Raw genomic sequence first — 24988 nt, forward strand, 5'->3', positions numbered from 1 at the left:
GTAAAACTTTTGTAGGTTATAATTCAAAATCGCTTTAGAAAAATTTATAAAAATTACTTAAAAACATAAATTTTAAAAATAAAGCACAAAAAATAGGTGAATTTTATTTGGAATGAACCTAAATTTCGACATGTGAAAGGAAAAAATCAAAAAAGTTTAATAAAAAAGAGATATTAATAAATATATGCCAACACTGAGGAGCTAAAATTTTTAGAGCTATTTTTTTAAAAACTAATCGTACGACTTTTACAAAACTTGGTAGTCTGGCATAATTTGAGTCGTAAAATCGAAATATGTAAAAAACTTGGTATGTTATTTCTGAAAAAGTCCGATTTTTGTGTTAAAATACCTATGTTAGAATAGTGCTATATATAAATCTAATATATATCCTAAGTGTCGCACTTTCGAGACAGGAAAAACGCAATTCGAATTTCGTCAATCGGCCCAGTAGAACGAGAGATATAGAACTGTCCCCCCCTTTTTTTTTCGCACTGTACTTCGACCATTCTATAGCAATATCTGAATCATAACATTAACAGTGATCATATTACAGGCATCTATTGTATTACGATAAGTAGAAAAATTATTCTAGAGCATATAATTAAAACTGCGTAATTTACTAAAATGTTTTTTGTGTATTCTATTTCATGTATTCGAAAATGAACCTAATAAATATGTGTGTTTGTTACAGATCAAAGAAGATTGGAAATATGTGGCTATGGTGATAGACCGACTTTTTCTCTACATCTTCACGTTCGCGTGTATCGTCGGCACGTGCGGCATTTTCCTGCAAGCACCCTCCCTATATGATCCTGAGAAGCCGATTGATGTCACCCTCTCCAAAGTGGCTCTTGGGCAAGACATGCCAGATACTCTGTTCCACTGACCCTCAGGAAAACTTCGATCACTCTTTATTACCTTCTAAAGTTCTTGTTCTACATATAAGAAGGTTCATTTTCTTCGAAATCGGGAAATAATGGGTTATTTGATTAATTACAATGTAAGAGGTTGTTTGGAACTAATAAGTGCTTTCAGCTGTAAATTTCTTGCATTTTTGGAGGTAACGAGAGCTGCAACTCTCTTACAGTTTTAGAGATAATCATAACTTTAAGCTGAAAAACATTAACATTTTTGGAGCTAATGAGGGCTTTCAGGTATGAAATTATTGCATTTTTAGAGCTTTTGATGGCTTAACCTGTAACATCTTATATTTTGTTTAATCTAACGAAGGCTTTAAGTTGTAATAATCTAGCATTTTTCGAACTAATGGGGACTTAATGCTATAAATATTTCTGTATTTTTTTAGCTAATGAGTGCTTTAAGCTATAAAAGTTTTTAACAAAATTTGAGCTAATGAGTGCTTTAAAATGTAAGCATTCTTATGTTCTTTTGCTAATGAGTGGCTTTAAACTATAAAGTTCTTGCATTTCTGGAAGTTTACAATGAATACTTTCAGCTGTGTAATTTCAACATTTTTGGAGCTAATGAGTGTTTTAAGTTGTAAACTTCTTATACTTGGGGAGCTTGTGAATGCTTTAACCAGTAGAGTTCTTATATTTTTCGAGCTAATGACAGCCTAAAGCTGTAAAATTCTTATAAATTTAGATGTAATGAGAGCTTTAAGCTGTAAAATTCTTACACTTTTTTAAGTTTGTAATAAGGGTTTTGAGCTGTAAATATTTTTTAGGATTTTAATGTATTGAAAGATTTAAGTTGCAAAATTCTTACATTTGTCAGAGGCAGTAAAAGTTTAAGTTGTAAATTTCTTGCATTCTTGGAGGTAATGAGAGCTTAAAACTGTAAACTCCTTACAGTTCTGAATTTAGTGAGGGTTTTAAGCTGTGAAATTCGTAGATTATGAGATGTAATGAGGACTTAAAACTGTAAAGTTCTCACAATTTTTCATTGTAATGAGGGCTTTAGACTGTAAATTTCTAACAGTTCTTAAGCTAACGATTTCTTTCAGCTGCGGAGGTTTTACTTTTTTAATGTAATGAGGGCTTTTAAGGTGTAAAATTCTCACATTTCTTAAAGCAATGTTTTTAATTGTAACATTCTTTTATTTTGGGGGACTTTTAGCTGCAAAATTCTTACGTTTTGTTCATCAAAACTCCTAATTTACATAATTTTTAGAGTGTTTAAATTAGACTACCTTGCATTTATCATCCACGCACTTTGATCAGAGTAGTCGCTTTATTAAATATTGCACTACCCAAGAGTCGGCAGTCACTGCTGACTAGTGATCTAAACAATTACCTTTAACAGACAGCAATGATGCCTGTCCTAGATCGAGAAATGAGTTTCAAAAATTGCGTTTTGTGTTATTTATAATAAATACAACAGCTAATTTCATTATCATCCTTCAAATTATTGCAATTAATGAAAATTATTTCAAATGCTGTATATTGAACACATGGTAAAAATTCTTTTGCTCATGGAAATTAAAGGCCCTAGAATGATGACAATGGGCAAAAACATGGATGTTAAATGTTCCAATATTATTACACAAAGCTCCGAAAAAAAAATATTGGGAAAGCGGAAAGTCAAAATTAAAATTGTTTTAAAATGTTACTTTATAAGATTAAACATGCTTAATTGATTCGAAACTTTATTAATTAAATGAAATGAATTGATGGAAAGTTAAGATTTTTTTATAAAGAGGAATTGAGTTTAAATTTACTAAAGCTGATGAAATTTAATTAATGTTGACTTTTAATTATAATCCACCTGAATGCTCTATATACTTAAGTGCTTAAGAAAGTGTAACTTGAAGTATAGTAAAAGAATAAAATAAAGTGCTTTAAAATCGATTTTCCAAACAACCTCCCATTTTTGACAAAAATCTGTCAATAATACAATAATGAACAAAATGACTGTTTCAAAACAAAACGTGCCAAGTTTTTTAAATCTGTAAAATATGTGCAAAACACTGCCAATGATGTTAATTACTAATGTTAAATTAACATTGGATTAATTATTAGTGATTATTCAATAATGAGTTAATTTTCAATGATTAATCAATCAAATTAATTTCAATGATTATTTTCAATGATTAAATGTTAATTTTTAATGATTAATCAATGATACTAATGATCATGAGAGCTTGTTTATTTTGAACAGCAATTATGCTCTATCTTTAAAAAATGTGCGAGATAAAATCTTTTATCTTTTATATTAATTTACATAAAATTTGCCGTAAAAACACTTCCAGAAGAATAGAACGGATATGAGTAATTTTTACTTTATTTAGTTTATATATTGCAATTTTTTTCTCAGTTACTTAATTTAGTAAATTATACTGTCATTTTCCTGATAAATGTAATTAGATTTTGAGAAACGATGTTCTTAAATCTCTGTATCATTAAACAGTGTTAAAATTTAAAAAAAAAATTAGTACTTAGTAAAATATTATTTCTTTTTCCCTCTCACCTCAAGGCCATATGGAACCCATCAAAACTATCATTTTCTTTTGCAGAACACCTGAAACTATAGTTTTTTTTTTTTTTTTTTTTTTTTTGTGTGTGTGTGTGAGGAACCACAAAAACTGTAATCTTCATTAGTGGATGCTTCTATCTGAAACTAAATCTAAAATCTTTAGGCAATCCCTAAAAACTATCATTTTCTTTTCCGCAACTCCTAAAACTGTAATTTTTGCGGAACAAACAAACTTTGATTTTCGTTTTGTGGAGCTCCTTAAACTATAATTTTCTTTTGCGAAACTTTCAAAACTATAACTTTCTTTTGTGGACCATTATATTTAAAATTAAATTTTTTATGGAATCCCTAAAATTATTATTTTCATTTCCTCATATTCTAAAGCTATAACTTTTGATGGAATCTCTAAACTATAATTTTTTGTCGAATCCTTAAAACTGCAGTTTTATTTTACGAAATTCTTGAAATTATAATTTTCTTTTACGGAACCAATGAAACTTCACCTTTGCGAGGAATTTCAGTAATTGTCATTTTGTGGAACTCTCAAAATTATAACTTTCTTCTGTAGAATTACGAAAACTTTATTTTCTTTTGTGGATAACTATATCTAAAGCTAAAATTTTTATGGAATCCTGAAAATTATTATTTTAGTTTCAGCAATCCTAAAACTATAATTTGTGTTGGACAATCTGAAACTATTGTGGAACGCTTAAAACTACAATTTTTTTTTTTTTTATGGAAACCCTGAAACTATAGTTTTCAATTGTGGAACCTATAAAACTACAAGTCCTTTTGTGGATTTCCTATAATTATAATTTTCTCATTCTGGAGCCCCTAAAAGTTTAATCTTCTTTAGTAGAATACCTAAAACTATAATTCTTTTTTTGTGAAACTCCTAAACTAAAATTTTGTTTGAATTTGGAGAGCCTTTCAAAATTCAGATCGAATAAAATTTTGTATTCATCTCATCATCGCTCCATTTTATTTATTTTATTGCATAGAAAGAAAAGAGTAAACAAGTAATCAAAAAAGTTAAAATGTTTGGAAATTTATTTCCTTTTATTGGAACCGTTGCTTAGTAAGTAGAATCTCATTAACCTTCATCTGTAAAACTACGTTTTTAGCAAACCTACTAAGTATACGGACAAACTCCCTTTACGCAGTTAATTTAATATTTAAGAATAAGTCGAAGCCAAGACCTCCAAATACGGTTAGAAAAAATATTGATTAGAATAACAATTGTTAAAAACGAGTTATAGTTATTTATAACAAAAGGAGAGGTCCAAATCCTCTCTAAATTTATATTTATTCAAGAAACAAATGGGGTTGGGTTATCAGCAGATTCTTTCACGGATTATGGAATCCTTAAAATAAAATATTCTTTTATAGAACCCCAGAAGGCATTGATTTTTTCATGGAATTCAAAAAGTCATAATTTTCTTTTGTAAAACTCCGTAAAATTACAATTTTCTTCTTTATAACTTCTGCGGAATCCCTAAAATAATAAATAGCCTTTGTGGGCACTCTTAAACTATTACCTTTTGTGGAACCTGTAATTTTAACAATTTTACCTTTGTGTATATTTTGTACTAGTAGTGATAGTAGTAATTAAAACTCTTCTTTTCTTTTGTGGAACCTCTTAAACTATAATTTTAAAGCATGATGTAAAACTATAACATCTAAAATTGTATTTCTGCTTGTGAAAACCCTACTGCAATTTTACTGTAACTTTCTTTTGTGGCGTTTCAAAAACATATTTTTTCACACTGGCAAGCATTTTTAATTAATCATCTTCTAGAAGTGTCTGACTGGCAGTTTTCTTGTACTCATACATAACAGTGAATTCCCTGGCACTTTCTGTTTTAAAAGTCTTTTCGAAAATCAATCTTATTTAAAGTCTTTTTCCAAACACTTTAGTTTTAATTTAAGTTGATGTTGGGGAGGGAGTTGAGGAGGAGGACTAACTAGGAACTATCTATTCCCAAATTGCTCGTTTTCAACGGTCCGAACCATTCCCAATTTCCTATTATGATAACTGTTTAATTAATGATATCAGAATAATAACTGGTTCTGAGACAGTATTCAAGGTTGCTTTCATACTATGGCTCTCAAGTGTCACTAATGTAAGTTCTAAGGAAAATGTTGGCATTTCTTATAATAATTGTGATTAATTTCGACTGTGATGACTGAAGATGAATGAATGATTATTCAGTGATGAATCTATGATCATTAACTAGCGATTAATTAATTAATAATTATTATGATAGTTATTAATGACTAATCAATGGTGAATTAATGATGAATCAATTATTCAGGATTAGTCAACTGGGAGTTAATAATGAATTAATAATGTGTAGTTATTAATGATTAATCTATAATGTTAAATATGAATTATTAATGATTATTCAATAATTATTTTGTGAAATTATTAGTCAGTACTTAACCAATGATGTGAATTATTAATGATTTAACTATGAATGACTAATCAGTTGTTAACTCTCAGTCAACTTTGAATTAATAATTAATCAATAATGATGCATTAATGTTGTTAATTATTAATAATTAATCAATAATGCTAGTTATGAACTATTGATGAATAATCAATGATGTATTAATCATTAATCAATGATGAGTCCTTGATGATTAACAAGAGATAAATTGTTGACGTAAATTAGTAATTAATGATTAATGATCCTGCTATTATTAATGATAATTTACATGAACCAATTATTAATCATTAATCAACTGTGACTTAACGATTGATTAACAATTATGAATCAGTGAAAAATTAATGATTTTAGTTATTAATAATTAATCAATTACGTTAATATTTAATTATTAATGCTAGTTACTGATGACTGGTGAATACTGATAATTAATTTAATTATTAATAGAAGTATTAAGTATTACTCTGGTCAAAAAAAAAAAAAAAATAGAGATTAGGCACCTAAACTATAATAAAGGAAAAGTTACTGTAACAAAATTATTTCTGCCAACCTTTATGAATTTTTCGTAACCTTTGCGAAAACTTTTCTACTTTTAGTCTGAAATGCAAAATACATTTTTATCTATGAAATTTGAAATTTTATAAAATTGTTTTCCCATTTGTAACTATATCTTCATTTTAAATATGAACTATATCTTCATTGCTAAATAGTCAAGTTCTGTTTGCCTTTTTTCATCATGAAAAACAAGTACTTCCCTTGCTGGAATATAAACTATTTCGTTATGCATCGATAAATTTAGCAACTTATTCAAACTTTGGCGATTTTTAAGTGAATCATAAGAATGTTTATTTAAACGCCATTACAATTTCATGAGAATTTTTTACACAAGGAATGTTACAAAATTATTTCGCTGTCATTAAAATTACGATAAAACGTTAAAGTTACATTTAAAAAAAATAAAGTAAAAATAACCAATTTCTTTGTCTCATTTTAAAGTATCTTCACCTTTCATTTCGCGATGTTTAGATATCATCCTTCCGAAATTTCAGCAAGATATATGTGATAAAGCAAAATTTTCAAAATTACTTTTCAGCAAAGGCAAAAAGGCTTCTGTAATTATGTTAAAATGAGTGGTGGAAATTATTAATTGACACTTATATTAATTATTATGATTAACATCAATGTTAGTTATTTATGAGTGATGATAGTAATAATTATTAATGATTAATGATGTTAAATATAAAAGACGTATGAGGAATTAATGATGAAAAATAGCATTCATGAATAAATTATTAATCAGCGATGAATCTATGAACATTAATTAGGATTAATTAATGATATTAATTATTAGTTAATGATTAAGTATTATGTTTGATATTAATGATGAATTAATTATTCGTAATTAGCCAATAGTGACTTAATAATGTATCAATAACGATAAATCAGTGATGAGTTAATCGTGTTAGTTATTACTAACTAATCAATGATAAATTATTAATTAATGATAGATCTATTATCATTAACCATAGATTAATCAACGATGCTAATTATTAATGACTATTAATTAATCATTTATTAGTGATTAGTAAACTGTGACTTAATAAGACTTAATAAGGAAGCAGTAATGAAACTATGATCATTAACTAAGGATTAATTAAGGAGTAATCGATAATATTTACTATGAATTATTCGTAACTAATCAATAAAGAATTAATAATTAATTAATGATGAATCTATGATCAGGAAGCAGGGATTATTTAATGATGTTACTTAAGTAAATAATACAGAGGAATCAGTGATGAATTAATGATGATTAATTACCAGCAATTAATTAATGATAAATCTGTAATTAAGATGAATCAGTATTTCATTAATTATGTATTAATCATTAATCATTAATCAGAGATAAATTCGCAGAATTCATTTATATAATTTTTATTTTAACTGCCACCCCGCCTCATTTTCAAAATATTCGAAGTAATAGTGAGATTACAATTTTTTTTAGTCTTCTTCCTCTTTTTTTTACATTTTCTGAGCTTTACGCTTAAGAAGTTAGTAGATATCCAATTAGTTGTGGAAAGCTGAAGTATTTAAACCAAATACATTATGCTAGATTAGGAGGCAAAATGCTGTTAGCACCACTTACATGCCATAGTGTGAACACCTTCTAATAAACTGAAGTTTCTGACTTCTCTGCAATTTCCATCACAGAAATGAACAATTAGGTTTGTCATCTAGAAAGCATTTTATCTTTTTAAGATTTACGTGCGCAACGGCAATACTTGTCTTATTATCACAAATATATGTGTATATATATGCTCGACTGAACAGTATGTGTACCTCAAAGTTTGCATGGAATGTTTGTTGATACATGTACCACCCTCTGTCGAATGTGTGTTCACTGCTTCGACTGCATATCGCCATCTCAGTTAGCTCAAGGTCACGTGCACGCGTGCCCCAACTGTTCTCTCAACTCGGAAGCGAAACAAAACAGAATGCAGATCGAGGTGAGCTTCGAAAACTGCGTCGGGTGTCGTGGAATAGCGTTGTCACAAAATCGGAAGAATTCTTCTTTAGAATTAATAAATATTTTAGAGAGTATTTATTTATAAAGAGCATTATTCAGAAACTATTAAAGTGTATTGTTTATTTCTCAGAGAATATTATTTACAAATATCTGGAATTCAAAACATATCTATCTCTAAGAAATTTTACAATATCGTTTTCAGTTATCTCTTAGTTGCAAATAACTGTTATTTCAGATGAGTGAAGCCGTTGTTGCTAGTGGACGATACGTAAGATCTTTCATTTGTTTTTTCCGTTATAAAAGTACATTACTCATTAAGGTTCTCGCAAAAAAACAAAGCTTAAGGTGCACAAATATCAAAGAATCTATTTTCTTTAAATAAAATTTAGCAGTCCTCAGAATTCTAAAATATTCTAGATATCTTAGGCAAGTAAATAAAAAAATTATGTTTTCCCAGCAGGTGCAAATATAGCTTAGTCTTATCAAAACTTCTTAAAAGAATCTAGGGTGAAACATGACAAATGTAATTTCGAATTAAAGTTATCAAAATAGCTTCTTAAAACAAAAAAAATTACAATAAATACAGTATATTAATTCGGATTATATTTGTCATAGTGGGTTATTATAACAAATATTTAAGTATAATAAATCTATTCAGATTCAGTTTACCAAATTGTCTTTGCAAGAAAAATATTAATAAATTAAAATTACGTTCATCAAAATAGCTTCTTAGGACAAATATTAATACGATAAAAATATTATCATTCTATTCGTATTAAGTTTATCAAATTACAAAACAATTTTTGTCATTCTATTCGAATTCAGTTTGTCGAAATGGCTTCACAAAACAAATATTAACACAATTAAAAGTAGTGTTATTCTGTTCACGTTACATCTATTAAAACGGTTTCTTTTAAGGAGCTTCTGTCAAAATGGTTTATTTCTTTCTAATATATGGACATTGGACATTCTTAAGGCTAACATATGGGCATTAGAACAATGAAAAATTTATCATTCTAATCTGATTAATTTCATCAAAATGGCTTATTAAGGCAAATATTACGGTAATAAAAGTATTATCATTCTATTCAGATTTTTAAAGATTCAGAAGTTACTGTTATGTTTTGCGCAAATGGCATCTCAGCCGAATTCTTAAATCCTGGTTTCTTGTGCTATTCCACGGCGCCTGGGCAGAAACTCTTCACAAAACAAGGTAGCGTAGAATAAATAATAGTAGGAGTGTCCATTATTTCAATCACTCGTTACCGCGCACTGGTTGAAGCTATCAAAGTTCGGCATCTTTGTTCACCATCTCTGTTTACTAAAAGTATATCGATATATATTATATACACGTCACAATCGATAATCAACAATCTACCGGGACGCCATTCTGCGCTAATGTCTTCCCTCAACATATCCGTAGACTGTCACTTGCCAACTACCTGTCGTGTCATTCATTCTCAGTAGATTCGCGTTCGTGTTCTAATTTAAGACTGAGAAAAGAATTTCCGTCGATTATTTCGATGCAAGTAACAGCATCAGTTGATATATAGGATTAGAGTTTTTTTAATAATGTGAAATGATAATCCGTCTTAATGATCAACAGAAAATTATTATTAGCCTATTTAATATCAGATCTTTTTCATAGCGTGTTAAGTTTAATACATGGACGCACTTGAGAATTGTTTAAAAACGTTTAGCACAGCTTAAACATTAAATGCAACTTCTTGCAGATCTGTATGATAGAAAGCCAAAACAAATACAACTGTGGTATTTTTAAGTAACTTTCATAAAGCTAATTAAGACACAATAACACGCCGAATAAATACTAATTCAGAAGTCAAACAACAAAAATCAGCGTTATATTTACAAAATTTTCACAGATTTTGTAAATATAATGAAAATTTTGTAAATATAACGCAGATTTTTGTTGTTTGTCTTCTGAATTAGTTTCATAAAGCTGTTTAAAATCATAATATCCTCCGTGTTAGACTTAGTGTTTTTTAATTCTTAATTCATTTATTTTACTGATTGCACGTTCGGCTTAGCATTTTTCAGTTCCCAATTAATTTATTTTACTCAATGGCCTCTACATTAGGCTTCGTATTTTTCAATTTTCATTTCTTTTATTTTACTAAATGTCCAGGCTTAATTCCCTAGTTCACAAATTTTATGGCTATAATTAAAATAAGTGCTTTACATTATAGATGTATATGTAAATATTACGATTTGACATTTGTTACTCAGCAGATTACAAATTTGTTTACGTATGTTACACAGAAGTAAGTTAAGCAACAAATTTAGTTTTCCCCGAACTCTTTGTAGTAAACATATTTCTAAACAGCAAAATCATTTTTATTAATACAGTAACATTATGGAACTTTAATATCTCCGCCGTAATTACACAATTCATTTTATTAGAAAATTAGTTACTTGCCTATTTACATTTAGATTTATGTTCTTCGGAAAAAAGAACATAACATTTAGAAAGTTTATGCTTATTAATTATTTTCTTATACATTTCCATGAACCATAATAATAGTAAAAATTTTACATAGTTTAGTAATAACAAAATATTTCATATAATTAAGTAAAATTTTCTAGAGCAGTGTTATATTCGTGGTTTACAAAATTTTCAAAATGGCCTCCACCTCTTTTCAAAATGGCGTCCCGTCTAGAAATTTTCCAGCTGATGAAAAATCAGTGAAAATGGCAGCTTTTTCCGATTTGTCTTTCGTCTTGTGTGTGCGTGTTTTCTTGTCAATGTGTCGTCTGTGAATCTTTAAATCTTCTCAATGTATAAAACCCTATGGCTATAATCTTCAATGTGCAGCTCATAAATTTATTGTAGTTTTTAGTAATTAATCCCGGAAGAGAAAATGATTTGTTGTTGCCCTTCAGTCATAATAACGGAGAAAGAACGTTCTGTGTTATCATCGACTGACGTCGGTTCAGTGGAATTTCTTAATCAATAAGCAGAAATGGCGCGAGTGTCTTTTACCGTTATTTCTTTGTTTTTTCTGTTATTCCTTCGTACAATTTATCTAAAAGTGCATCATGGGGGAAAACGGCAGCTAATTCAAAACAACTAAAAGAAAATGATGTTGATTCATTAACGAGAAAGTAAAAGCAATTTGTGGATATTGAATGAAAGAATATTTTGTAAATTATTACTATTATTTTTCTACATATTATTGAATAGTACATCGTTTAAAATGAAAAATAATGAAATATGAAATGAAGAATACTATCATTCTTTTCAAACTAAATTTATCAACTTGCAATAAAAAACGTTTAAAATGGCAGGGATTAAGGAAACATACTATCATTCTATTCGGATTAAATTTGTCAAATAAAAGTCAAAGTGTCATCATTTTATTCCGATTAAGTTTTTGAAATGGCTTCTCAAGATAAATATTAATACGATTAAAAGTACTATCATTCTGCTCAGATTTTATCAAAATGGTTTCTGCAGACAAATATGAATTTAATAAAAGTGTTATCATTCTATTCCGATTAAGTTTATCAAAACTGTTTCTCAAGGGAAATGATAATATAATAAAATATAAAATATTATCATTCTACTCGTATTATATTTGTAAACATGTTTTCTTAAGCAAATATTAACCTTACAAAACTATTAGCATTTTATTCGCATTAAATTTATCAAACTACAATAAAATTGTTCTCTTTTTATTCGAAGTTAGACTAACAAAATGATTTTTAAAGCAAATATTAATACGATTAAAAATATCATCTTTCTGTTCGGCATAAGTTTATCAAAATGATTCCTCATGAATATTTTGATTAATCCAATTAAAAGTATTATCATTATACTTGGGTTATCAAAATTGCATATCTAGACAAATGTTAACAAAAATATTATAGTACTAATCGAATTAAATTTATGAAAATGGCTTCTGAAAGCAAATATTAATACTGTAAAAGTGTCATCATTTTATTCGCATTAAGTTTATAAAATGAATTCTCAAGCTAAATAGTAATGCAATTAAACGTATCATCATTCTACTCGAATTACGTTTATCAAAATGACTTTTTAGAAGAAATATTAATTCAATAAAATTGCTGTTCTGTACTGATTAAATTTTTCAAAATGGTTTTTCAACTGGCAAAAATAAGTATTAAACAGAGAAAAGTTTTGCCGTTCTATTCTGATTAAGTTTATCAAAAAAGCTTCAGAAGATGGCTTCTTAAGATAATGATTTCTCAATCCACATAGAATGATAAAAAAAAAAGGTACTAGCATTCTATTCGGATCAAAATACTTTTTTGAAAAATCCATTGATGACTTTTTCCTTAGTTCTTATTGTGCTAGATTTTTAGGAGCAAAAAATGAAACAAGAGTTATCTTTTAATATGATACATTAAGTTAATTAAATGGCCTGCATCAAAAAAGCATTTTTTTCCATAAAACAATGCACTTAATTATTTTGATTTTTTTTAATTTTTTTCATTAATTTTTTTTAACTTTAAAAGGTAAATTCGTCTTTAAGTTTTTGTTTTTACCAATACAAAAATGCCGTCTTATTGTTATTTGTGTATTATTGCTTAGCTGCAATCTTACTATAATTATTCCTAATTTGTTTCTTACCGTCTCTTTTCTAACATGTAATTTTAGACGAGTATTTTAATGCGTACTTTGTCCTCCCCTCAGAAAAACTGAATATTTAGTATTGAAATGTTTTTCTTACTATGACAGAGGAAAAAAAAAGAAGAAACGAAAATTCTCTTATTTAACTAATTATACGCATCATTATTGAGATTACATTATTAAAACTATGACTGTTATTCGAACTGCAACTTTTTCATAAAATTTTATGAAAGCACTCTTCATTAAAAGTACTAGGGAAAATAGGGAAACAGGGAAAAAGTCATGAACGGACAACAGCTGAAGGGAAAAGAGGCTTATAAATTATATTAGGCTTAGCCAATTTTTTTTCGTCACAATTTTGATATTAAGAGTTTTTGTCTTCCGAAATCAAATTCTTTTGAAATCTGTTATAATAATAGGAGAATTAATATTCTTTATTAGGCCTCCAATGCATCGAACAATATTTGCTTTGCACTGTTACACGGTTTTTAAATTATATTACAAGTCAGGCAGAATATAAAATTAAATTTATAGAATATTAAATCATTATAGCTTTTACAACAGAAATGTTTATCGTACCAAACGGTCGCTCAAAATAGCTTTAGAGTGCATATTTATTCCAATATTTTGTCAGTGTAATGGAAGATATCGGATATTTTTGCAGCAAAATAAATCTCATAACTTTTTAATAGTTTTTTACTCAAGTTTTTTAATCATAGTTTCGTTTTATTGTTTTTTTAATCATAGTTTCATTTTATTTATTACTTTAAGTGTTTGTATGTTTTAACAACATAATCTTGTTTGCTACATAATATGATAATTTAATACAAAGTACCATATTATGTAGCAAACAGGAAATGTAGAAGCCCAGCTTCTGCTTTCAAAGTCAAGAATCGACCTCATTCTCAAACATAAAGTGGCGTAATAACAATTCGCCGTAAATTTCTTAAGATTAGTTTGCAATTTCTTACTATACATGCTCAGTTTGGGCGGTTAAAATGAATAATTCGGCCTCCTTTTATAAACTAGAATAACAAAATTCTCGGTTCAATTTCTTCAACATGGCTTGCTATTTCTTATTATCTGTATCCAGTCTCTTCATACAAAATTAAAAATTCGACTTTCTTCTAAAACCCAAACTACCATAACAAAAGGTTACATATAAATTTCTTAAGATACCCTACATATTTTTTACACTGCGTGTTAAATTTCTATATATAAAATTAAGAATTTGGCTTGCTTTCTAAAAGACAAAATGGTATTTCAAAATTCCCAAATAATTGTTTTCGTTAAAAACTGTAGTACAACAAAATCCTCACGTAAATTTTTTATCTAAGAAACAAAATGACGTATCAAAATTTGCCTCCAAATTTTTTCTGATTAACTGGCTATTTCTTATTACCTGTTTAATTTCTGCACATAAAATTAATAATATGATTTCTTTGTAAACCAAAACAGCTAAAAATATTCACAAATGAATTTGTTCACATTAGCTCCCTCCCTCTTACTATCCGTGTTCATATTTTACATATAAAATGTCAAATTTAGCCTCCTTTTAGAAACCAAAAGAGCATAACAAAATTCGCATGTACATTTCTTAAGGTCATATTCCTGGTTTTCACTATTCGTTCTCAATTTTTGCCTTGCCTGTAAAATTAAGAACTTGGCTTGCTTTGTAAGAAAGAAAATGACACTACAAAATTCACGTGCAATTTTCGTCTTTCAAAACAAAATGGTTTAACCAAATTCTAAAGTGAATTTCCTTTTTCAAAAACTAAAATTGCTTAACAAAACTCGTACGTTAATTTCTTCTTCAAAAAACTAAAATGGCATGACAATTTTCACGCGTAAATTTCTGCTCTAAAAAGCAGAATAGGAAATGAATTCCACTTTTTCTTTGAAAATAAAATTCGCATATGAATTTTGTCTTTGAAAACCAAAATGGCTTAATAAAAATTCGCACTAAACTTTCTTCTTTGAAAAACAAAAGTATTGAATTAAGAGTAGGACGTAAATGCTCTAAAAATAAAATAACATATAAAAGTTTGCTCATAAATTTTTTTTAAGTAAGCATGCTTTTTTCATTTGTTTTTCTTTTCTCGTTGTTCGATGCAATGGAACTTGAGGCACAGCTATGCAAGATCTGCATGCAAAAATTTAGCTTTAATCGCTTTAAAAATGTGTGTTACTCATAAAAATGCTCAGAATAGTAGTTCTTAAATGTTGAACGCGGATTTCAGCGCGGGTACGTATCCCGCGAGTAATAATTATAATAATGTAAATATCGCGGGAAAAAAATGTTCGAATAAACGAGGAAAATGTTAATCCCAAAAGCATTGATGTATGTATATTGAATGACAAAGTATCTATTAGAAAATAGCACAATTTTTAAACGAAATATATCCAAGCATAAGACGAGGAGGAAGTTTCTTTTTAAAACAGTAGTAAAAAGGGGCATTTTAAGAGTTTTCAAGAAGTATTTCTTGAAGCATTTGTGGCATCAACCGGAGAATCGTCCGCAGCGCTTTACAGGTTTGACAGTTCTTTTTGTAGAACTCAGATCTGTGATAGTTAGAGAAATAGTTTATGTTGTTGTAATTTAGGATATACTTCTGCAGAAAGAATTATCCAATAACCTGTCGAATCTCATGATAATTCTAAGCACACAAACGACTCTGTAGCTGTTGCCACCAAAACATAAAATGTTTCTCTCGAACTATTAAAAATGAGTAGGTTTTTGTTTAAGAATACATTTAGTATTAAAAGAAATGTACAGGTATCCCTCTTACAACACGTTAGATAGGTTTTTAGAAAATACCGTGTTGTTTGAAAGTGTGTTATACGAGACTAACCACCAACATAAAATAGACGACGTTCGGAAAACTTTTAAAACGCAAAATATTTTTGATGGTTTTCACTGTTGCCTCATTTATATTTAGATATTTCGCAACGTCGGATGGCAATTTACCTTTTTAACAAAAGCGATTCAAAATTTATACTCGGATCTCTAAAGAAATAAAATTTTCTTTTAAAAGTTGTTTTCTTTGAATACATTTTGAAGTGATTTCGAGGCCGTTTAATTAACGTTTAGAAAAAGGATATTTTTATATTTCCTATTTTTTTAATATTTCGATCTGATAAACTTTTTTCTGGACTATAAGTCTGCATCGTGATTGCCGTAACAGAAGGCCTCTTCGTAAAATTTCCCGGGAGGGTATTGATTTCTATTCCTCTTCCACTACTTTCCAGAATCCATCAATCGTGGTGGGTTTGCTCTTAGAAAGAGCTTTTGTCAACCGATCGGAGACACGAAAATCCAGAAGTAAAACGTCATGGGTCTTCTCATTAGTTTCATTGAAAAGTTGTCCAATGTTAATTTTTTCAATTTTGAATCCAATGTTCAATGTTGAAACCAATGTTCATTATTGCATTGGTACTTTTCGAAGTATGACATGTGCTCTTGATTAAGTTTCACTCTTTGAAAGCCACTGGGATAAGTAAATGAAATTTCTTCTTCAAATATCGGACGTAAAACTTTCTCCTGATAGTACTTTTAGTTGATTTTAACATTTTTCTACTCATCTTATTTTGGATTTCCTATTATAAGATTATCCTCCGACAAGCATAAATCCCTTACTGAAACTTCCTTTGCCATTGACAAGCATAAATCCCTTACTGAAACTTCCTTTGCCACAATGTGTTGCCATTTATCTCCTGCTAAATAGTTCTCATGCAATTTATCCTGGGTTGAGCTGCATGTCCCAGCAAAAGCTGGTGAACATTTTTTAGCCTTTTTAAGTTGTTAATATCAGTTTATTATCTTATTTATTGTTGCTATAGATGTACTTAAAGACTCTGCAATTGATTTCTGCTTCAGCTGATTCTTTTTTGTAACCAACGACTTGACTTTTGAAATATTGGTGGGTACCTTTTTCGGGTATCCGTTTGGAGATTGCTTTCCATACAGAAGTAATAACTGAGGGTTTTTCCCTTTCGATTAATGATGCTGCTAAATAGCATTTGGAATACCTTCAATTTCACAACGTTTTTGGAAATGAAATATTAATATTTCTCTTCTTAAAGCGCAAAAACGTATACTTTCATCATTAGTTGTTTACACACGACTTTTTGAAACAGTAAATTTAAAAATAACAGAAGGTATTTCAAATAATAACCTATTGCCGGAAATTTGTATTCCAGAAAATTTGTTTATCGAAATATGTAAACATCTTCTGTAAATTGAGACTTCAAGAGTAATTTTCCAATAATTACTCTTGAAGACTAGAAAGCTAATTACTAACACATACCAATTTTAAAAAATATATTTTTCCAAAATCATAACTGTGTAATTTATGCAATCTAGCAACTGAATACCTGGAGCACAAGATATATAACTGTGTGTAAATGATGGAAATGACTCAATTTCAAAAGACTTTCAGTACTACAGAATGTGAGCATTCGCATAATTTGTTTTATTTTTATGTTATAAATATATAGGTTTTTATTGTGTACTAAACATGATGGCACAGTATATAATTTAATTTTGTAAATGTTCAGCATAAAAATGATGCTATAAAAATCGTGTTATCTCAGTTTAAATTTGTGTTACCATAATATCAATAACACAATAAAAATTATTATACGTAAAAAAAAAATCAAGTTAAAAATCGTTGTACATACATTACAATAAAGGAGTTATAAAAGGGATTGCGCATATTCATTAGCGTGCTAGAATGAACCCGTGTTGCCGTGCTGTGCGAAGCTTTCCGCCATTTTCTTATGGTATAAGTTCGAAACCGTGTTATAAAAGGGATACCTGTACTTGATTTTTTAGCCGCATATTAGCTTATAACCTTCATTAACGTGTTCATAAAATTTTTTGGTGTGGTGTGGTGTATTTAATTATGGCAAAGCACACTAGGGCTATCTGCCTAAGGGGAGGGATGCCTTTCGTGGAGGACTTTCTAAGGGAAACTGGCTCGTATACACGTTACACATGGGGAAAACCACGAAAACGCCCATGCAGCCAGCCCGTTCGCGGGATTCGAACCTCGGACCGAACTACCAGTGTTCAGCGTCTTTACCGCTCAGCCGCTGGTGGGCTCATAAAATTTTTTGAAAATTTAATTTGCATTTCTTGCTTTAACTGCAAGCATTTTGCAGTTACTTTACTAACAAGTGGTCATATTCCATGCAGATATTATAGTTAACAAACTCGTTTGAATTAGCCAGCGTCATTTTATATTTACATTTATTTAGTAGTGTTCTTTCCAGTCTTTCCGTAACGTAAACTTAACTCTAACTGCGGAGTTTAATATAGAACTTTATCAGTGCCATGAATTGCATTCTTAATTAAATCTAGAATGCAGTTATTAGTCATAGAACTTATTAGTTTCCTTTGTTGAATTGTCTTTATTTTAAGTTGAGAGCATAGTGACTTAATTTTGAGTTGTAAGTATCTTCATTTTAAGCTGAGAGTATAAGATATGAAATTTTGAATTTTGAATTCTGAAAGCTATTATTACTAACATACTTCCCAATCTTTACGTAACGTAAACTGAAATATGATCTTAATTGTAGGGTTTATACAAAAATATTCAGTACCATTAATTTCATTCTTAATTAAATCAGAATACAGTTATTAGTTTTCTTGTTGTAGAAGCTATTAGTTTTTGTCTTAATATTTAATTGTAAGCGTCTTAGTATAAGTTGTAAATGTTTTAGTTTTAGGATGAGAGTATCGGTTGCGAAATTTTGAATTTCTTATTCTGATAATTAAAGAATGCAATAATAAGTTTTTATTCGTTTATTTATTTATTTTTCTTTTGGATGGTGCCACTTTTTTATATTTTTATAAGAAAAATAAAAGATTAAACAAAATTTTCGGTTATTTTAATCTTTTATATTTTCAGCCATTTTACCGCCTGATCGAATATTAAAGCTACCGATTACCGTGCATAGTCTCGGCATTGCGCACATTAAACATTACATGATACGTAGCTGATGTTCTCCCCATGTACACAGAGATCTGTTTTCACTAAACAAAATCAGAAAATTTCAGAAATTCGGCATTGTGCACAGTTTCGGCATTACACACATTAAACATATTATTATTTTGTTTCGAGTACTTTCCCCCTTTTTTTAGCAATTGTACTGGCCTAAAATTGAGAGGGAAATTTATGCGAATAACTTAATTTTCGAAGAATGCGGTAACAATAAGAGCATAACAAGTGAAACGTGGTCGTGAATAAACTACAGGTAATTATCACTACACTATTTCTTTAAAAGAAACATACATTCCAATAAGAATGCATGAGAATATTAACACTACAATATCCAATAAGTTATTTTCATTTCGACTTGAAACTCGCGCGTCTCATTGTTATCTTTGCTTCTTTATAAATATTTAGATAAGGTGAAATAGCAGCCGACTACACGAAATCGTAGACTGAATGTCGAATCATCTTTCCTTTTGACTGGTCAATTTTTGTTGAGGATTGTGTAAAATTAAACAGTTAGAATCAAAAGGTTTGGCCTGATCCCCGCAGGCTGTTCGCGAAGATTTATCTTTTGTAGTAAAACGAAAACAATCACTACGTGGACGAATCCATTTTTTAAAATTTAGGGAAGCTCATTCTCTGAACGCTCTGAGAAAGGAAAAAATTACACGAATGTTTTTGCAATTTTCAAAACTTAGCTCTAAAAAGCAGGGGGAGGGAATAAGCGAGGAAAGAGGGTATATGATAAATTGCTGATATTCTTTCCATGTACACAACGATCTGTTTTCACTTAAAAAAATGTCAGAGAATTGCACAAACTCGGCCTCTGGCATTGCATATATTAAACATTATGTAGATTACATAATACATTACTGTTGTATTATTCTTGATCCCTTACTGTTACATTACAATAATTCCAGTTCCAATATTAAATCATTAAGAAACCACGAAAAGTTAGGGTAGGATAAAATCGTTATCTAACTCGGAAATCGCTAAATCTGGCGTGCGCCGCGTTCTTAATTTCAGCCAATTTAAATTTCAGTCGTTTCATAATTCAATAATAATAGCTCGATAAAGTAAAATATTCAATAGCTTTCATATTCGAATGGGCGATAAAATTGGAAGAAAATAATAGGTGAAACAACATCCTATTGTAGTGATGCCATCTAAAAATTAAGTTTTAAAAAAATATTAAAAGGGGCAGGTTGCACACTTCTTGATTATCGGCACTCATAATTTTTTACTATTAGGCGAATATTTTGAAAGAATTCGCTAAAATTTCCTGAAAGCAACCATACTCTCAGCTATCAAATCAGGCCAATTTATTAGCTTATTTACTTTTTACAAAATGATTGAAGTGGTTTAATTGAACTTTATGTGCAGTTCGCATTTTTTTGTGAAGCAACAGTCTATTTTTGTTTGAGACTATGAGATGATTAATGTTATTTGAAATGTTATTTGGCATGCAAAAAAAGTATCTATCTAGTTATATCAAACATTATTTTGCTTCACTGGAATCATATTTAATTTGCAGTATTAAAATTAGAATAATATTAATCAACATTTTTAAAGAATAGAAATAACTTCTGTAAAAATAACTGACACACGTCGAATTAAGAGTTCATCACATTATTTATGTACTCACAAATGGCACCATCCAGTTGTTTGTATTAGAAAGTTGTATTTTTCAAAGTAAAAAACCAAACGATGGCGCTTATTTATTATTGCAATTTAAATAATGATTAACATTTCTTTTTTCAGCATTACTTATTTCTTGCCGTTCTGAATATTAAATATAATTTATGTATCTATGTTTATATTACAGATTAATTTTAGCTCCTACATGAGTGCAAGAACTCAGAGAATTATCGGTAATTCTTGTTAGAATTTTAAGAATTTCGCTTGATTTATTCAGGGAATTTTTCATAAGTTTTGCTCTTTTCAGAACTCCTTAATTCTACATAGTAATTATTTTTAGAATTTGTGGATGCGTTTCGTGCGTTTTTTATGTGCTTTGTCTCAACCTGACATGATTTATCCAGAGGATTAATTCTCTTTAGAATTGTGTCAACTTGACATTCTTCATTTAGGAAATTCTCCATGATTCTTATGAAGTTTAGCGAGAACTTTGTGTGCTTTATACAGGTATCCATTACTCTTGTTCTTACCATATCTTCATAATTTCGTATAACTTTTGTTAGAATTCTTGGATGCATTTCACGTGCTTTTTCTTGCTTTGGTATGCTTTATCCTGGGAATTTTCCATAACACTTGTTATGGGACTTTGTCTGAACATGGCATGATTTATCCAGAGAATTCTGCATAGCTCTTATTAGGTCTTATGGATAGATTTCACGTGTTTTAGCTAGAGAGTCTGCATAAATCTTGTTGTGGGTCTTTGTCTGAAATTGACCTGCCTTTGCCGCAGCTTGTCATGATTTATGCAGAGAATTCTATTTAACTTCTGTTGACTTTATGGGTGTACTTTATGCTCTTTGTCTCAACTTTACGTGACTTATCTAAAGAGCTCTCCATAACTGTTATTAGAATTTAGGGAGGGGTTATACCTGCTTGTTACAAGGAATGAGTCTTTGTCTCAAACTGGCATGCTTTATCAAGGCATTTGCTATAACTCTTGTTATCTGATTAACTCTTATTATAATATATGCCCTTCATGCGCTTTGTCTCAGCTTGACATGATTTATCCAGAGAACTCTCCATAATTCTCATTAGAATTTAGGGGGGATAATTCATGCTTATTATAAGGAATTATTTATAACTCCTGTGATGGGTCTTTGTCTAAAATTAGCATGCTTTGTCAAGGAATTCTTTATAACACTTTAGAATTTAGAAAGAGAATGTACATGCTTTTTCCAAGGAATTCTCCATAGATCTTGCGAGAGGCCTTTGTCTTATCTTGACTTGATTTATTAAGAGAACTCTGCATAACTTTTATGAGAATTTGTGGATGCATTTCACATGCTTTATTCGGTGAATTCTCTATAATTCTTGCTAGAATTTAGGAAGGGACTTGATATAGTTTTTCCAGGGCATTCTCCACAGCCCTTCTAAAGGGTCTTTGTCTCAACTTTAGGTGATTTAGCCAAGAAATTCTCCCTAACTCTTGTTAGAATTTAGCGAGACACTAACCCAATTTATTTACGGAATTTTCAATAACACTAGTTTGAATGTTAACAGCTTAGTTCTCAAAGGGCTCAATCGAATTCTGGTTCCACCTGATGTATTGCTGATGGCTTGTTTTCTTTCCTTTTGAATAGTGCCGAATAAAAAAAAAATTACATCAAACCAGATCGTTTGATCTAGCTTTCGTGACGGCCACTTAAAATTCGAAAAAGTGGAAAGTGATGCGATAACCGGAAATTTCCTTCCAGAATAGGAAATGAAGAGTAATATAGGAGAAACGTTGTTTACTATTTCAATTATAACCAATACTTGAATTATTGTAATTAATACTCTAGCTATGTGTCGCTTATAAATAAATATGATTTAGGATTCAGCCTTCTTTTGAAAACCAAAATGGCGTAACAAATTTCTTCAAAAATCGGCCTGCGTTCTGAAAACTCGAAATGACTAAAAAATTCTCAAGAGAATTTCTTCACCTTAGCTTGCTATTTCTTACCATTTATTTTCAATTTCTTCATGTAAAATGAAAATTTTGCAATGAATGAAATGAAATTCTGCTTTCGTTCTAAAACTCAGAGTGGCTAACAAAATTGACAAGTGAATTTTTTCATCTTAGCTTAGTATTTCTTACTATCCGTATTCAATTTCTTCGTGTAAAATGAAGAACTCAATAGCTAACGAAATTTGAAAGTGAATGTTTCATTCTCTTTCTGACAATTCCTGTTGAACTTCATTTTAAACGCAGAATACGGCCTTCCTTCTAAGGAAGAAAATGGCTAGCAAAATTCGCCAGTGAATTTCTTCGCCGTATCTTGGTACTTCTTACTATATATTTTCAATTTCTTCATGTAAAATGCAGAATTCGGACTTCATTCTAAAAACGCAAATGGTTAAACAAAATTCGCTGATGAATTTCTTCGTCTGAGAATGCTATCGTTCCCTTTCCGTGTTTAATTTCTACCTATGAAAAGAAAAATTCGGCCTTCTTTCTACCAAAAAAAAGGACTAATAAATTCGAAAGTAGATTTCGTCACCTTAGTTTTCTACTTCTTACCATCGCATTGAATTTCTTCATGTAAAATACAGAATTCGGCTTTCTTTCTAAAAACAAACGGCGGCTAACGAAATTCGCAAGTGAATTTTTACAACTTAGGTTGCTATTTCTTTTTATTCGTGTTCAATTTCTTTCTATAAAATAAACTTCAAATTGCAGACGAAAACTGCGCAATAAAATTCGCTCATAATTATGAGAAAACATAGAAAAAATGATTGTTTTAATACACGTGCATTTATTTATCTAATCTGCTAAGAATTCTAATGAAAAAACGAATATAAAATTGAAAATGTTGACTATGAAAAGCAATCACTGTAATATATATAGATATATGTGAGTATTAATTTTCTGTTTATGATTATCTCGTAGGAAAGATAATGTAAAACTACTGCAAACTGAAATTAGGAAATATTAATATTTAAAAGGATCGTGTTAAAACTATTAAAAATTTGAAATAAATTTAAAAGAAGTTAAAATTTGTAATGGTATGCATTAAATCGCGCATTTTGTAGAAGAACAATAATAGTACATGCATAAAAATAAGGCAGAACAGTACATGCTTAAAAAAAAACCAAGTAAATTATTGCTGATTTCGCCGAAAAGCGTTGACTTATCAAGGGGAATCAACTCTCCCCCCGAAATTTCCGCAATACTTTGAATATAATCCTGTTTGTTCTTCTTCGTATGTTTGATTAAATTCTATTAATCGTAAAAACCTAATAGCAAAATTTGTATTCCAAACATGCAAATAATTCTCCGCCGCGTTTAAAAAAGAACAAATTTACAAAAAGGTTGTTGTAAAAACTAAGGATTACGTTAGAAATATTAATGCAAAACCAATGGTAGAATATTATACAGTTTAAACTATTATATAACTATAATGTCTTAATTAAATGCATATACAAAAATATAGACAAAAAATATGTAATTTTAATCCTTTATTTACAGTTTAAATTACATAGCTGCTAAAGCTTTTAATGGGAAAGGATGTTCGTTGGAACCGACCTTTCATGTACGCTTAGATTTACTATTAAAAGAGGTGGGAGAAAGTGTTAAAACTGCATGCGTAGATAGGTATGGCGAGAAAGGATTTCGAATATATATATACATATATATATTACAATGAGTGCTTAATTTAAAAACCTGTTTGATTAACAACCTTACTTTAAAGTTCAAACATTAATTATTTATATTGATGCCAAAAGTGAATAATAAATTTACATTACAATTTCTAGTCTTCTCGTTTCTAAATATATTAGAAGATTGCGAGCATTATTCGACGTGTGTCTGTCTTCTAATTCTGATTTCCTGATTTTAGAGTTAAAAATTAAACTTATGCTTTTTATTTGTAATAAATATATCCCTTTCTTTCTGTTACTTGTTGTAGCTGAATATATAATTACTGACTGTTAAATAAAATATATGAGCTTTGTTTGTGTGTTTTTCATTGACCATATCTTTCTTATTTTGTCATAAAGTTATTCGTTACAACCAGGACCGACTGCAATCAAACCTCGTTATAGCGAACTTCAAAAGACGGAAATTTTGGTTCTATATATCCGATCTGGCTATAAACATTTGATTATCTTACAAAAAAGTGAAAAAAATTCCCTGATAAATTTTTAAAAAGATATCAAGAAAGAAAGAAAATAGGTTGGAAAGGGCTCAGAAAATAATGTCGCACACAGCATTTAACAAGGTTTCTGATGTTCTTGCTGAGCATCGCATGTTTACAAACCTGTTCTTGGACTCATTCCTGCCGAATTTTTT

At 29.4% G+C, this 24988-nt stretch overlaps 1 protein-coding gene across 1 annotated transcript in view; it reads left to right on the forward strand.

The window, feature by feature from the left end:
• Positions 1 to 24650, forward strand: part of LOC118187644 (acetylcholine receptor subunit alpha-like 1) — a 181874-nt gene extending 157224 nt beyond the window's left edge. The window contains exon 9 of the mRNA XM_085820152.1: positions 692 to 24650. Within this exon, the coding sequence (XP_085676278.1) occupies positions 692 to 886 (195 nt within the window). The 3' untranslated portion in view covers positions 887 to 24650. The remainder of the gene's footprint in view (positions 1 to 691) is intronic.
• The last annotated feature ends 338 nt before the right edge of the window (positions 24651 to 24988 follow it).

The sequence above is a fragment of the Stegodyphus dumicola genome, chromosome 1 (genome assembly GCF_044657685.1).
Source record: "Stegodyphus dumicola isolate Sdum_Otavi_A_Nest chromosome 1, ASM4465768v1".
NCBI classification, from domain to species: Eukaryota; Metazoa; Arthropoda; class Arachnida; order Araneae; family Eresidae; genus Stegodyphus; species Stegodyphus dumicola.